This window comes from Nanorana parkeri, unplaced genomic scaffold, assembly GCF_000935625.1.
Source record: "Nanorana parkeri isolate BGI_ZX_2015 unplaced genomic scaffold, ASM93562v1 scaffold778, whole genome shotgun sequence".
Lineage (NCBI taxonomy): Eukaryota > Metazoa > Chordata > Amphibia > Anura > Dicroglossidae > Nanorana > Nanorana parkeri.
Window position 1 is genome coordinate 543,515 of NW_017307046.1, and position 14,751 is coordinate 558,265.

The window sequence follows — 14,751 nt, forward strand, 5'->3', positions numbered from 1 at the left end:
CTCGATACCGAAAAAAACGGTATCGGTGCTTCCCTAATCTCCATCCTCCCACAGTATGTGACTTGTTCTTTAACCCCTTCATCTCTATCTTCCCATCATATGTGACTGATGTGACCGTGTTTCATGTTATAACCTAAATATGGGTGTGCCATGAAACAGTCAGAAAGGTGAACTTAGTCTTTAAAAAGCACTCGGGGGTCTGTAGAGACGCCCGATCGCTTGTAATATGCATGCGGATGTGCGCCCCCCCCCCTCCATTGCAGCTGCTGCTGGCGATCTGAGCTCCGCTGTGCCCGGTGCGAGCCCGGGACCAGCACAGCAGCTCTGCGGCCAGAGATCAAACGGAGCTCAGTACACAAGCTCCGTTTGATCTCCTCTTCGGAATGCAGGAAGTGATGTGTATTACATCACTTCCGCATTCCTCTGCCACTCTCTGGTAGAGAAGCTGGTGAAGCAGGTGTTTGCTTCATCAGCTTCTCTGAGGGTCCCTAGGTGACATTAGGGGTCTTAAAGACCCCTGATGTCTCCATAAAGAGGACCTGACACTGAAAATTGGCTATCACAAAGAGGGCTTGTTAGTCCCCTATGTAATAGCAATAAAGCTAAGTGAAAAAAAAAGTTTAAAAGAATTAGTTAAAAAAAATATATTAAAAAATTAAAAGTCACATATAAAGGTAATAAAAAAATGTTTTTAAGTCCCCCGCCCCCCACATACACATGCAAACATGCGTCGAGTGCGCCTACATGCAGAAATTACGATTGCATCCATTACGCCGCACATGTTACATATCGCCGCAAACGTCGCAGTGAGAGCAATAACTCTAGGCCCATCAACCACTGATAACACTAAACTGATGAGCGGTAAAAGCTTTTAAAGCGTCGCCTACCCAATTTTGGGTATGGTAGTTTTTGCAATTTTAGAGCTTGACATGTTTGGTGTCTATTTACCCGACGTGACCCCGTCTTTTATATTTTGCCAAAAATTTGGGTAATAATAAATGTTTTATAACATAACGTAGAGTAAACAGGGTTTTTTTCGAAATTTTCTGTACTTTTTTCATTATATAGTAAAAAATAAAAACCCCAGTGGTGATTAAATACCACCAAAAGAAAGCTCTATCTGTCTAATTCATTTCAGTACAGCGTTGCATGACGGAATAAATGTCAGTCAAAGTCAAATGTCAGTTGAACACTGAAAAATGGCCTCGACAGGAAGGGGGGTCTAAGAACAGCGGTCAGCAAGTGGTTAAAGATCCTGGAAAGGATACTTTTCACTCAGCACTTGCTAGATAAAAGCATGAGGAGCAATGACTGGGAGAGGCCCTGCAACCTCTACAATTGCTCTGTACCTAAAACAAAAAGGGACCAACCAGTGACATTTGTGGGACACTGGATCCAAAAATGGCTAGAACAGGCCGCCATCATCCAAAGTCATCTAAAGGGGTGACCAGTGATGCACAGTTACGACACAAGTCAATAACATGATCATTTACAAACTCATTTCTCATTGGAGGAATTGCTCTCCAACCATCACCCAAGGTCAGTGTCCAGCTTTAGAAAGATGGCCTTCTGAGAAATCACATAAAAATGGGGGGAAATCAATCTTCCCTCAAATTTGTGACCTTGTCTAGAGATGGAAAGATGTAGAGACAAGTATGGAGCCTTCATCGGCCGGTGTGACATTCAGGATTTGAATCAATCCATCATCTCCTCCGTTTCCCCAGAATTCAAGCTTCTGCTCTCCTCATGTACTGTAATCCAGAACAGGAGCTTAAAGGTGCCCATACACCTTACGACCATCGCAAGACTTTTGTCTTGCGATGGTCGTAAGCTTATTAAAAGCTCGTACGATCTGCCCATCTTCGACAGGCAGATCGTACTTGCGATTATCGAAAGCCCGTTCCGCTTAGGGGCGTGTTTCCAATGACCGCAGTGAGGGGCGGGCTTCGGATCACTGCAAACGGGCAGTGTGCATGTTAGGGTTCATAGAAGGGGAAAAAGATGCCCACGGGTCTACAACCCCCTTGTGTGTAGAAATCACTACATTTATTGGATCTTCATTCCATCTACTGAAGAAAAGCAACAAAACTAGTGCGCTTCTGGAAGAACCCTTAACTGGTTGCCATCCAGCCGTTGTAATTAAATGGCTGGACAGCAGAATGTTAATGCAGGTGGCCATTTTTGAATGTCCGTTAGTGCTCCCGCAGATCTCTGCTTCCTTAACTTCTTTGGGATCCCTAGGTGACATTAGGGGTCTAATAGAACCCTGATGTCTCAATAAAGAGGACCTGTCACTGTTTTCGTGCTATCACATAGGGAGTGTGTTAGCCACCTATGTAATAGCAATAAAGTTAAGTGTACAAAAATTAAAGTCACGTTTTTAAAAACCCCAAAAACTTGTTTGAAGTCCCCCACACCCACGTACACACAAACGCAAATCCCAGGTTGACCCGGGTGATAAGGGGGGTTGTTAGTCAAATCCCAGGTTGACCATTCTATTAGTGTCAGTATGGTACAGATTGTGTCTCTGCGGAGACGTCTCTAGTAGTTTCAGTATAGTACAGATTATGTCTTTGTGGAGACGTCTCTACTAGTCTCAGTGTAGTACAGATTGGGTCTCTGGGGAGACGTTTCTACTAGTGTCAGTATGGTACAGATTGTGTCTCTGCGGAGACGTCTCTAGTAGTGTCAGTATGGTACAGATTGTGTCTCTGCGAAGACCTCTCTAGTAGTGTCAGTATGGTACAGATTGTGTCTCTGCGGAGATGTCTCTACTAGTCTCAGAATGGTACAGATTATGTCTCAGCGGAGACGTTTCTATTAGTGTCAGTATGGTACAAATTGTGTCTCTGCGGAGACCTCTCTTGTAGTGTCAGCATGGTACAGATTATGTCTCTGAGGAGACGTCTCTACTAGTCTCAGTATGGTACAGATTGTGTCTCTGCGGAGACGTCTCTAGTAGTGTCAGTATGGTACAGATTGTGTCTCTGCGAAGACCTCTCTAGTAGTGTCAGTATGGTACAGATTGTGTCTCTGCGGAGATGTCTCTACTAGTCTCAGAATGGTACAGATTATGTCTCAGCGGAGACGTTTCTATTAGTGTCAGTATGGTACAAATTGTGTCTCTGCGGAGACCTCTCTTGTAGTGTCAGCATGGTACAGATTATGTCTCTGAGGAGACGTCTCTACTAGTCTCAGTATGGTACAGATTGTGTCTCTGCGGAGACGTCTCTAGTAGTGTCAGTATGGTACAGATTGTGTCTCTGCGGAGACGTTTCTACTAGTGTCAGTATAGTACAGATTGTGTCTCTGCGAAGACCTCTCTGGTAGTGTCAGTATGGTACAGATTGTGTCTCTGCGGATATGTCTCTACTAGTCTCAGTATGGTACAGATTGTGTCTCTGTGGAGACGTTTCTACTAGTCTCAGTATAGTACAGATTATGTCTCAGCGGAGACGTTTCTATTAGTGTCAGAATGGTACAGATTGTGTCTCTGCGTAGACCTCTCTTGTAGTGTCAGTATGGTACAGATTATGTCTCTGCGGAGACGTCTCTACTAGTCTTAGTATGGTACAGATTGTGTCTCTGCGGAGACGTCTCTAGTAGTGTCAGTATGGTACAGATTGTGTCTCTGCAGAGACGTCTCTTGTAGTCTCAGTATAGTACAGATTGTGTCTCTGCGGAGACGTCTCTAGTAGTATCAGTATGGTACAGATTACGTCTCTGTGGAGACGTCTCTAGTAGTCTCAGTATAGTACAGATTATGTCTCTGCGGAGACGTTTCTTTTAATGTCAGTATGGTACAGATTGTGTCTCTGCGGAGACCTTTCTAGTAGTGTCAGTATGGTACAGATTGTGTCTCTGCGGAGACCTCTCTAGTGGTGTCAGTATGGTACAGATTGTCTCTGTGGAGACGTCTCTAGTAGTGTCAGTATAGTACAGATTGTGTCTCTGCGGAGATGTCTCTACTAGTCTCAGTATGGTACAGATTGTGTCTCTGCGGAGACGTCTCTAGTAGTCTCAGTATAGTACAGATTTTGTCTCTGCAGAGACGTCTCTAGTAGTGTCAGTATGGTACAGATTGTGTCTCTGCGGAGACGTTTCTAGTAGTGTCAATATAGTACAGATATAACACTACCCAGCTCGTATCTGCGCACCCTTAAATCGGTGGTAAAAAAAATATATATATAGTACAGGTTGTGTCTCTGCGGAGACGTCTCTAGTAGTGTCAGTATAGTACAGATTGTGTCTCTGCGGAGACCTCTCTAGTAGTGTCAGTATGGTACAGATTGTGTCTCTGCGGAGATGTCTCTACTAGTCTCAGTATGGTACAGATTGTGTCTCTGTGGAGACGTTTCTATTAGTGTCAGTATAGTACAGAGTGTGTCTCTGCGGAGACGTCTTTAGTAGTCTCAGTATGGTACAGATTGTGTCTCTGCGGAGATGTCTCTAGTAGTCTCTGTATGGTACAGATTGTGTCTCTGCAGAGACGTCTTTAGTAGTCTCAGTATGGTACAGATTGTGTCTCTGTAGGCATGTTTGTGGTTGTCAGTATAGTACTCACGTTATATCTGCAAACACGTTACTGGTTGTAATTGCAGACATTTTGTTGTGATCCACATCTGTAAATATGATGACACTTTTACTAATATTATAATAAAGTCTTGGTAAATTAGTTGTGGTTTTACCACTCCCTGTGCTGGGGGGAGGTAACACAAAATATTTGGTCTAATGGATAAAATAAATATAAAGTTGGACATACACTTATAGATTTCTTATGTTCAGCCTGCAGGTAGAATTAGAGAAATCTAATAGATTTCTGTTAACCGATGTGTAGCATGGATAGAGGAATCTCCCCTCCTGAGCTATTGTATTCTGACAGAAGGCATCCACTGCTGTCAGCATACATGAATGGTGATTGTTGCTGATTGGCTGCAGTCAGTGTTCAAGCAACAACTGAATAATTGACTGTTGTGGAGCCGGATAGTGCCAGCAGGCAGTGGCGTCACAAGAGGGGTGCGGCAGCCTCGGGACGCCCCTGACGGCAGGCCCACACACAGCTCAATGTTTGAACAAGCTGTTAGGACTAAAATTCAAGCAGTGTATGGGCAGCTTACATCTGGCCACTGAACAACTGGCTTCCTATGGGGAAAGCTACACAAGTAGCATGCAGTAGCACCTTCTAGGCATTCATGGCACATCATTGGAACACTGTGCTAGCATGCAAGGTTGAATCCAACTACATGCTGCCTGGTTAGCGTACTCCATAATGTAGATCAGCGATTGTAGATTGTGCCATTGAAAATAATGGAGCCGATCTCCCTATGTCCTCTAGCGCAGCGTTTTTCAACCACTGTGCCGCGGCACACTAGTGTGCCGTGAGATATTGTCTGGTGTGCCACGGCTTTGGCTCACAAATAGACCAATCATACCGGTGCGAGAGCAGGGGACGCGGGTCGGCAATGGAGCCGCGACGAGAGCTGGGAGCATGGAGCAGCCGCGATATTTGCCCACAGTGCGAACGCCGGCACCTGAACGCATGGCACATTAGTGCCTGTGTTCCGCTCCAGTGCGATCTGCTAAAATAGTACATGCAGCATTTTTTCTCATCGCACTGGACCGGAACACAGGCATTGATGTACCACACGTTCCAGTGCAGGCGATCGCACTGGGCTGGGGGGCGTGGCTGCGGTGCCATTGACTTCAATGCACCACCACACACCCCTCCCAAGACATGCTCAACTCTTGGCCAATGTGCGTTTTCTGGATGGTGATGCAATTATAGAAAACTAATTTTTTTGCAAGGCATTGCCAGAAAAAACAACAGGAGAAGAAATAATTTATTTGTGTTTATTTGATTCCTATTCAAGAGAATTACTTTATATATAGTCAATATAGGCACAGAGGTACATTTTTTAAACATTTTCTAATGGTGGTGTGCCTCGTGATTTTTTTCATGAAAAAAGTGTGCCTTTGCACAAAAAAGGTTGAAAAACTGCTCTAGCGCAGGAAACCTCATGCAGCAACTCTCCACCAGGTGGCGCCCCGTTGCCTTGAATGGCAGCGTTCTCTCAGACACGCCTACTTTCCCGTCCTGGTTGCTTTCCAAAGCGCATCAAAATAGTGAAGGCTCCGCCCCCTATGAGCTGATTGGTTCAGCAGGAAGATCCCATATTAACCGTTATTCTTTCATGAGCTTTCACGAGCTGTCAAATAAAGCCCCTCCCCTTTAATACTATGGGAACGCCTACTGATAATCTTTGCCCGGCCCAAAACCTTACGCTATCTGTAAAATACGCCTTTATCACTATAAGGTGACGGAGGGTCGGAGCCGCGCAATTCTGTCAGAATCCCTTGTATGTGAGAGCGCGCAGCCACCCGGCTTTCCCCCATGTTTATAAGTGGCCGAATTTCCACGCCCACTTAGGTAGCCAACTCCGCCCTTCGCTTGCTGCAGTCGCTGGCCACGCCCTCTCGCTCTGGCATGCTCTCCCCCTCTCTAAGCCGAATAACCCACCCCCCCTGCGCGCTCCCGCGGTGCTTCCCGAGCAGTCCGCACTCCCGCTCCTCCGCCAGTGTCAGGAGATGACACCGTGACACCCCGATCCAAGGAGAGACTCTCCGGTCCTGGGATATACTAATTGTGACACTGCTTTAGGTGGTACAGGCCCCCCCCAGCACCAGGAGGTACCATCATCCCTACACCCGGGGGGTCACAGCATCCATCGAGACACGCCCCCCACCGGGTGCCAAGCTGCTGTCATTGCCTGTTCATTCTGCAGCGCTGAGCGGGCGAGGGTCCCTGCCGCCCCCGGGACATCATGAGCTGGGGCACCGAGCTTTGGGTGAGTGACACCGTCCTTCCATGCTGATGACCGCTGACAGTGATACAATTAATCTTTCTTCGTTGGATAAGCTACAACGATCGTTATTTTACTGAAAATAATATGTATTTACCTTAATAATAATGCTGCAGAAATAGCACACGTTAAAGCTCATTGGAGTAAGACTTGATTGTGTCTATAAATATTTATACATTGTCCCTGTGCCCCGTTCCCCAATAGAGCGCTCAGTGTCCCCCACACTTACCTGTCCCCCATTGAGCGATCAGTGTCCACTCACACTGCCCCCCCACAGAGCGCTCAGTGACCCCCACACTGTCCTGTCCCCCCCATAGAGTGATCAGGGTTCCCCCACATTGTCCAGGGCCCTGTGCACCCCTATAGAACACTCAGTATCTCCCCACACTGTACTATTTCCCCAATACAGTGCTCAGTGTGCCCCCATACAGTGCTCCATGTCCCCCCACACTGTCCAGTGCTCAGTGTCCCCCCACATTGTCCAGTGCCCTGTGAACCCCCAGTGGAGTGCCCAGTGCACTCCCATTGTCCAGTGCCCTGTGAACCCCCAGTAGAGTACTCAGTGTTCCCCCACACTGTCCAGAGCCCGGCACACACTGAGTATACAGGATGTCTGGACACTGCTGGCCCTGTATATGACCAGTAATCTTTTCCTGATCCTGCGCTGCCTATACAATTACTCGGTGACCGTCCATACACTCTCTTTATACATTGACTGATCCATAGCTGTCCTTTACACACCCTGTGTGGGACTCTGTCCATTTGGCACATTGTGTCAATTATCTGCAGCTCACCCTCCATATCCGCTATGTCTAGGCGGTTCTTTATCCCCAATAGGCACCCCATTACTATACACAGAGTGCTGTATACCCCATAGACACTGCACATGTATCATCTATATACAGTGTTTTATTATAGACACCAACTCAATGCACATTGTGAGTCCACTGTGCTATATCATCATCATCAAAGCAGGTATCGATCACCACTCCTTCCAGAATTATTGTGTGTGTGTATGTTGTGCCTGTTATGTTGTGCCTATGCTGTGTCTGTCATTTGTAGATCTGTCACCACAATCCTCTACTTACAGTGCTGTATGCAGGGTACTGTCCATGTGTACTACACGTATACAGTATTGTATCTTCTGTGTGTACCAGACTCTCAGGCAGGGTTAGGGGGTTCATGAACAAGCTGCAATTTCTGACACTCAGATATGTAACCACTGACACCAAAGATCTTATTTGATATCTACAAGGGGAGCATTCTTTCCAATGACCACCAATCAAAGGGACATTCTTCTTCCCACTGACCACCAATGTAAGGGGAATTTTTCCCAATGACCACCAATGTAAGGGGACCCTTCTACCACTGGCCACCCTTCACTGGGTGCCATTCTCCCATTCTCCACTGACTACTAATGTAAGGGGGGCCTGCTCCACTGACCACCAATGTAAGAAGGGCCTTGCTCCACTGACCACCAATGTAAGAGGGGCCGGGTCCACTGACCACCAATGTAAGGGGGGCTCTGCTCCACTGACCACCAATGTAAGGGGGCTCTGCTCCACTGACCACCAATGTAAGAGAGGCCGGATCCACTGACCACCAATGTAAGGGGGCTCTGCTCCACTGACCACCAATGTAAGAGAGGCCGGATCCACTGACCACCAATGTAAGGGAGGCCTGCTCCACTGACCACCAATGTAAGAGGGGCCGGATCCACTGACCACCAATGTAAGGGGGCTCTGCTCCACTGACCACCAATGTAAGAGAGGCCGGATCCACTGACCACCAATGTAAGGGGGCTCTGCTCCACTGACCAATGTAAGGGAGGCCTGCTCCACTGACCACCAATGTAAGGGAGGCCTGCTCCACTGACCACCAATGTAAGGGGGCCCTGCTCCACTGACCACCAATGTAAGGGGGCCCTGCTCCACTGACAACCAGTGTAATGGGACCCTTCTCCCACTGGCCACCCTTCACTGGGTGCCATTCCCTAATGTCGACCAATGTAAGTGAACCCTTCTCCACTGACTACCAATGTAAGTGAACCCTTCTCCACTGACCACCAATGTAAGGGGGCCCTGCTCCACTGAACAACAGTGTAAATGGACCCTTCTCCACTGACCGCCAATGTAAGTGACTACTACAGTTTTTTTTACGGTCTGCCTTTCTTTTGTGGTCATAATTATTATCATTTGTCTCATTTTATTATTACGGACACATATTTTGTCATCTTAGCAGCCCTAGGTGTCAAATACACCACAACCTTCATACTTTTATATGTTCTTATGTTCTGTACAGAAATTATCAGGTTTCCTGGAGACGTGGAAATGATTTCCAGGGTTCTTCTAAGTTGAAAAGGTTGAGGAAGGCTGACCCGTAGAGTTGTTCATCAATGCTCTATATACATTATGGTGTTGTGCTGGTACATCTGTAATGTTTATTCAGTTACTCACCGATGCACCTTGTTCACATGCGAAAGTAAAAAACTACTATTGCTTACTTGTTTCTAAAAGCTGCATGTTCCAGGATTGTCATATCAACCTGGGATTCCCCTACTTTAGGGAATCACTCAGCTGTCACAAGTAGGCAGCAACTGAAAGCTGAAAGCTCCTGATCTGCTGGTTTCAGGTCAGGGATTTACTAGATAGGAGGTAGAATGAGAATTAAATCTGGATCAAACAAATATATATTGCCTATCAAATGTTTTATTTAACATTTTTGCTCCAACTCTCTCTAAGCTTGGTTTCCCTGAACATCCTGTCGTCCAGTACAAGATCACAAGGGACGGCCCAGTCTCCGGCAGCTGTCCACCTACTAGCTTAGAGAAGGGTGGAGAGGAGTGTCTTGCCTTGCTGTGTCTGTACATTTGTAGAGACGCACACAGCTTACTAGCACACACAAGTGTGTCTCCGTAGGACCCTACAAGGGAAAGGAGCCACCCTAAAACAGGATATAGTGGCCAGTGCTCAGGGGACCAGCTGCTTGTGCTGGAAACTAACATTTTTAAACATCAGGGAGCAGCATCCATTGTAAGTGATTTTTATCAGCATTTAAAATAGTTTAAAAACATTTTGACTTTATTATTATTTTAACACAACACAAGTATGATAATGGACCTTTTACAGGTTCCTTTAAAGGAGAACTATGAGGCGAGTGAAAATCACTCAGCCTCATAGGTCGAGCCGACATGTGACGATTAAACTGTCACAGGTCGGCTCAATAGATCGGGAAGTGAGCGAACACATACCATTGCTCGCTCACTTCTCGATCCTGTCCCTGCAGAGAGCTGTGACTGTCACTCACAGCTCCCTGCAGGGATTCCCCCCTCCCCCTGTCCGATCCTCCAGCGCTGATTGGCGGAACGGACGGGGGAGGGGGCGGGTACAGCTGGCTCTGCCTCTAGCTAGGCAGAGCCAGCTGTCACTCACGCAGCTGGGTGGATCCAGACAGTATTGTCGGGATCCGTCCCGGCTACAGCGTCTCAGTATACCGCAAGCTGTAGCTCACTATATACTGAGCTTTGGGTGACGGGAGGACGCTAGTTTATGTCCTCCCGTTACCCTTAGGAGAACTATGGGGAAAGCACTGACCCCATAGTTCTCCTTTTAATATGACAGAACCACTAAGTATATTTCATACATGCATTTCACTTTGTACTTGAATATAACATGCACACAATGTAACCATTTCACACATTGATCCATCCTGATATCTTAAGCTGCAGTTTAATGTAAGGTGTGCTATATAGCGCTTAACGTCTATCTACCTGTAGATTCACTAGGTTTTATATAGGTTTTTATTTTTAGGCAGTGCTGACCACTTCTTCAGCCCGTTCAAGAGTGCATAGAGCAGTCGTATGAGCACAAAGAGCTCTCAATCGTATGCCCCTAGAGCTCCACACACCAGGGCCAATGCCGAGCAGAAGGCAATCATTTTTTTGGTTTGTGGACTGAAATTCACACAAACACCAAAAGACCTTACAAATGCCGCATAGCCAATGTGCAGCAATAACCAGCCTTTAATTTTGAGGTGTATTGTAGTCTATTTCATTCCATCCTTATAGGGCTGCAACAACTAATCGACATAATCGATTATAATCGATTATTGAAAAAGTTGTCAACTTTTTCAATAATCGATTAATCGGCTCCCGATCAGTTAGCCCTGTTCACGGCTCCACACGCTGTGCGCCGCACCTCCTCCCCACCTCACGCTCGCCGCTGCCAGACCCGCTCGCATCCACGCTCTTCACGCCGCACCTCCTCCCCGCCTCACACTCACCGCCCGCCCACATCCACGATCGGCACAGGGACGCGGGGAGATGTAGTAAGGAGGAGCAGGTGTGGGGGGATGACAGCCGCTGATAGACAGGTCCGATCTCAGAAGCAAGTTGCTGGAAGACTGCTCAGGTAAGCCTGCACTCTCCCACACATGGTGCTCTATAATGTATTGCTGGGATTTGTATTTCTCTATAGCTGATGGTACATTGTGCTGTATATTATACATAGGAATACAAATCCCAGCAATGCATTATACACTGTATGTATAATGTACTATTGCTGGGATTTGTTGTACTCCTCTATAGCTGGTGATATTCTGCATTGCACTGTATAGAGGACTACAAGTCCACGCAATAATACATTATACAGCGCAATGCAGAATACCACCAGCTATAGAGAAGTACAACAAATCCCAGCAATAATACATTATAAAGTGGTACAATGCTAAATACCACCAGCTATAGAGGACTGCAAAACCCAGCAATAGTACATTATACAGCGCAATGCAGAATGCGCTTTTGCTGGGTTTTGTAGTCCTCTATAGCCGTTGCCATTCTGCATGCATTGCTGTATAATTTTACACTTTCCATTTCACTATATTGCACACCACACTATCTTTTTTTTTTCTTTTTTACTTCCACCGGTCCAAGCTTGCTCCTGTGGTGGATTACAACCTCAATACAAACTAGTAGTCCCATCACTGGAGCCATTTTTTAAACTTTATTTTATAGTTTATCCGATTAACCGATTAATCGAACTTAATAATCGGCTAACTAATCGATTTTTAAAATAATCGTTAGCTGCAGCTCTACATCCTTATATGGAACAGTATTCCTCACATATAATACGCCTTGTGTGTTCCAGTTTTCTATAGTGTGCGTGTATAGAAAGATTCACAGCTTCTCTATACAACCACCAGTGTCACTTTCCTCTCTGTAAAGTACTTGGTGTTCTCTCTGTACAGGGCTGATCTCATGGATTTCATGTGCAGGACTCTGTTACAACTCTTCTCAATGAATACATTGCCCAGCTCTGGCTCTTCTCCCTATACATGCAAATATTTTCTCTTTACAGTGAACTAGCAAAGGTTCAAAAGAATGAGGTCCTGAATGTAATGTTATAGTGGCACTTACTGCCTGTCTCCTTGATTTTATCCAGCCCTGCTCTATACAAGCCAAATCTGGACTCTTCTCACTATGTAAGCCATAGCGTAGACCTGCGCTCTGTACACGCCCCACTACTACCTATTCACTTTACACAAGGCCCATTCCAATCTCATTTCCCTGTATAGTACCTGATGAGATCCATTATTACCATATACAGGGATTATTCCTAACCCCTCTCTGTGGATGATTTGGCTTCTTTTTTTGTCTACATTGCTCAGTCATAGACGATCTCCTTATACAGTACATGGACTGGCCCCAGTTCTTCTGCTTATATCAGTATTTGAGTGTTTCCTTTCCTCTGTCTTTTCAGTTCCATTTTTTCTTTCTCTTTTCCTTTCCTTTTCCCTTTTTTCTTTCATTTCCTTTTCCCTTTTCATTTCCTTTTCCCTTTTTCTTTTTCCTTTCCTCTTTCTTTTCCCCTTTCCTCTTTCTTTTCCCCTTTCCTCTTTCTTTTCCCCTTTCCTCTTTCTTTTTTTTTTCCCCTCTCCTTTCCCCTTCATTTTCCTTTCCCCTTCATTTTCCTTGCCTCTCCTCCTTTTTTTCTTTCCTCTCCTTTCCCCTTTTTCTTTCCTCTCCTTTCCCTTTTTTCTTTCCTCTCCTTTCCCCTTTTTCTTTCCTCTCCTTTCCCCTTTTTCTTTCCTTTCCTTTCCCCTTTTTCTTTCCTTTTTCCTTTTCCTCTCCCTGCATTGTTCCACAGTTTCTATATAATTGGTGACTAGCATGCTTTTTAAATATCATTGTGTTGCACATACTATATGATAAAATATAATTTGCCTCTAGTTCACTGCTTCCATAGATGTAGTACCCCTGCTGTGTTGTCTGCAGCTCCATGATCAGCACAGTCTGTTTCCCTAGTAAATAGCCTATTAACGAGAGGAGCTCGTCGGCTGCTTTGTTCCTCGTTTCCCTATATTCCCTACCCCAATAATTTGATTGGTAGTATGCAGCCATATTGCCTGTCCTCATCTCCCTCTATACAGTGCTCCTCTCTCTCTCCCTCCATTTTTTCTCTAGCCGTCTTGGTCGTTTGGTATTCGTTAAAGAATGCATAATCATCCTGGATTCCATCACGGCTTGCTTTTTCATGAAAAGGTTTTCAGTGTGGCCAATAAGGATGTTTTACAAATCAAAACATTCATAAGGGTGATGTGCTGTTTCTTGCAGAAGGATGTTGGCGGATTGTTGCTTGTGTAAGATGAAAAAGGTTTGTGCTTGGATCCACCTCATATAGCGTGTCTTGGGGAAGGGGTAGGTACTATAGGGTGAGGTTTTTCAGTTTCATTAAAGCATGCACCCCTTTATAAAAGCCAGTATTTACAACGTGTTCTCTTGTGAGGTATACTCGTAGCACATTTGTTACCAGTGACTGTATATAAATCATTTTCAAACATTTCCTTGGGCTTTTTTAGGTCTGGTTTTTTTTTTTTTTGTATATGTTTTATCATTTGTTAAAATGGTATACTCGTACTAAATGTTCTTTAGTCAGTGTAAGCACCACAGACGCTGTCAATAGCTGCACATTGGTTCTGATAACTCAGAGCTTGGCACTGGTATTTAAGATGTGGAGCTGCAAATGCCAAAACCTCCCCTAAGTGTCACAAAGTCCCAAACTACACCCTCTCTCTTTCAAATTCTTAACCCTTCCCTGTCTGAGCAATAACACTTAATCCTCGAAATAAGCCTATAATTTATAACCTAACCCTCTAACACTTATCATTCACCCCCTAATTAATGCCTTACAGCAAAACTTTAGGTGGCTATAAAATGCCCCCATTTAACCCATTCATGTTACCTTACAGCCCAAACAAAGCTTCTTTATTGCTGTATTGCACTCAAGCTGCATATACAGTAAGAAATATGTTTGTGTTTTTGCTTTTATTATATACTATGTGCTGCAGCAAGGGTTAAAACACACTGTTCTGGCAGCACGTTGGAGAGTCGTACTGCTGCACACAACGCGGTGGCCTGGGTCTTCGGCAGTCCCGTGTCCCGCTTCCACTTGGCTTCAATTAACCGTGTTCATACTTCTTGATCAGCACTGTTGATTGGAGCAGTCTGCAGAGGAAGGCGGTTTGGAGTTAGAGGAGTGTCAGACCTCTGGATAACCAGGTCCATGTGTGTGTGTGTGTGAGCAGTGGAATGACTCTCCAGTGTGCATATTTATTACTCTATATACAGCCTGACTGAATTTCATTAATAAAGAAGGTTAAATTGGGCTTTAAACATATTTTTAAATAGTACCTCAGTCTGTCTTTATATTAGCTGCTTGCTTTTTTCAAACTGGCAGAGGAAGGAGCTGCCAAGCTGATCACAGGCTAGGATGGCCCTAGACCAAGTTGCATTGCTCTAACCACAGTAGAGAAAAGTGAGGTTACATCCTGGATTCTAAACTTGCTGAACAAAATCACAGATTTTATGGCAAATAATACAATTCACAGTGTATTT

The 14,751-nt window shown here is 45.3% G+C and overlaps 1 protein-coding gene across 8 annotated transcripts in view; it reads left to right on the forward strand.

The window, feature by feature from the left end:
- The first annotated feature begins 6,509 nt into the window (after window positions 1–6,509).
- FNBP1 (formin binding protein 1) overlaps window positions 6,510–14,751 on the forward strand; it is a 220,895-nt gene continuing 212,653 nt past the window's right edge. For all 8 annotated transcript variants that reach the window (XM_018564751.1, XM_018564754.1, XM_018564749.1 and 5 more), the window contains exon 1: window positions 6,510–6,845. In XM_018564751.1, the coding sequence (XP_018420253.1) occupies window positions 6,822–6,845 (24 nt within the window). In that variant the 5' untranslated portion in view covers window positions 6,510–6,821. The remainder of the gene's footprint in view (window positions 6,846–14,751) is intronic.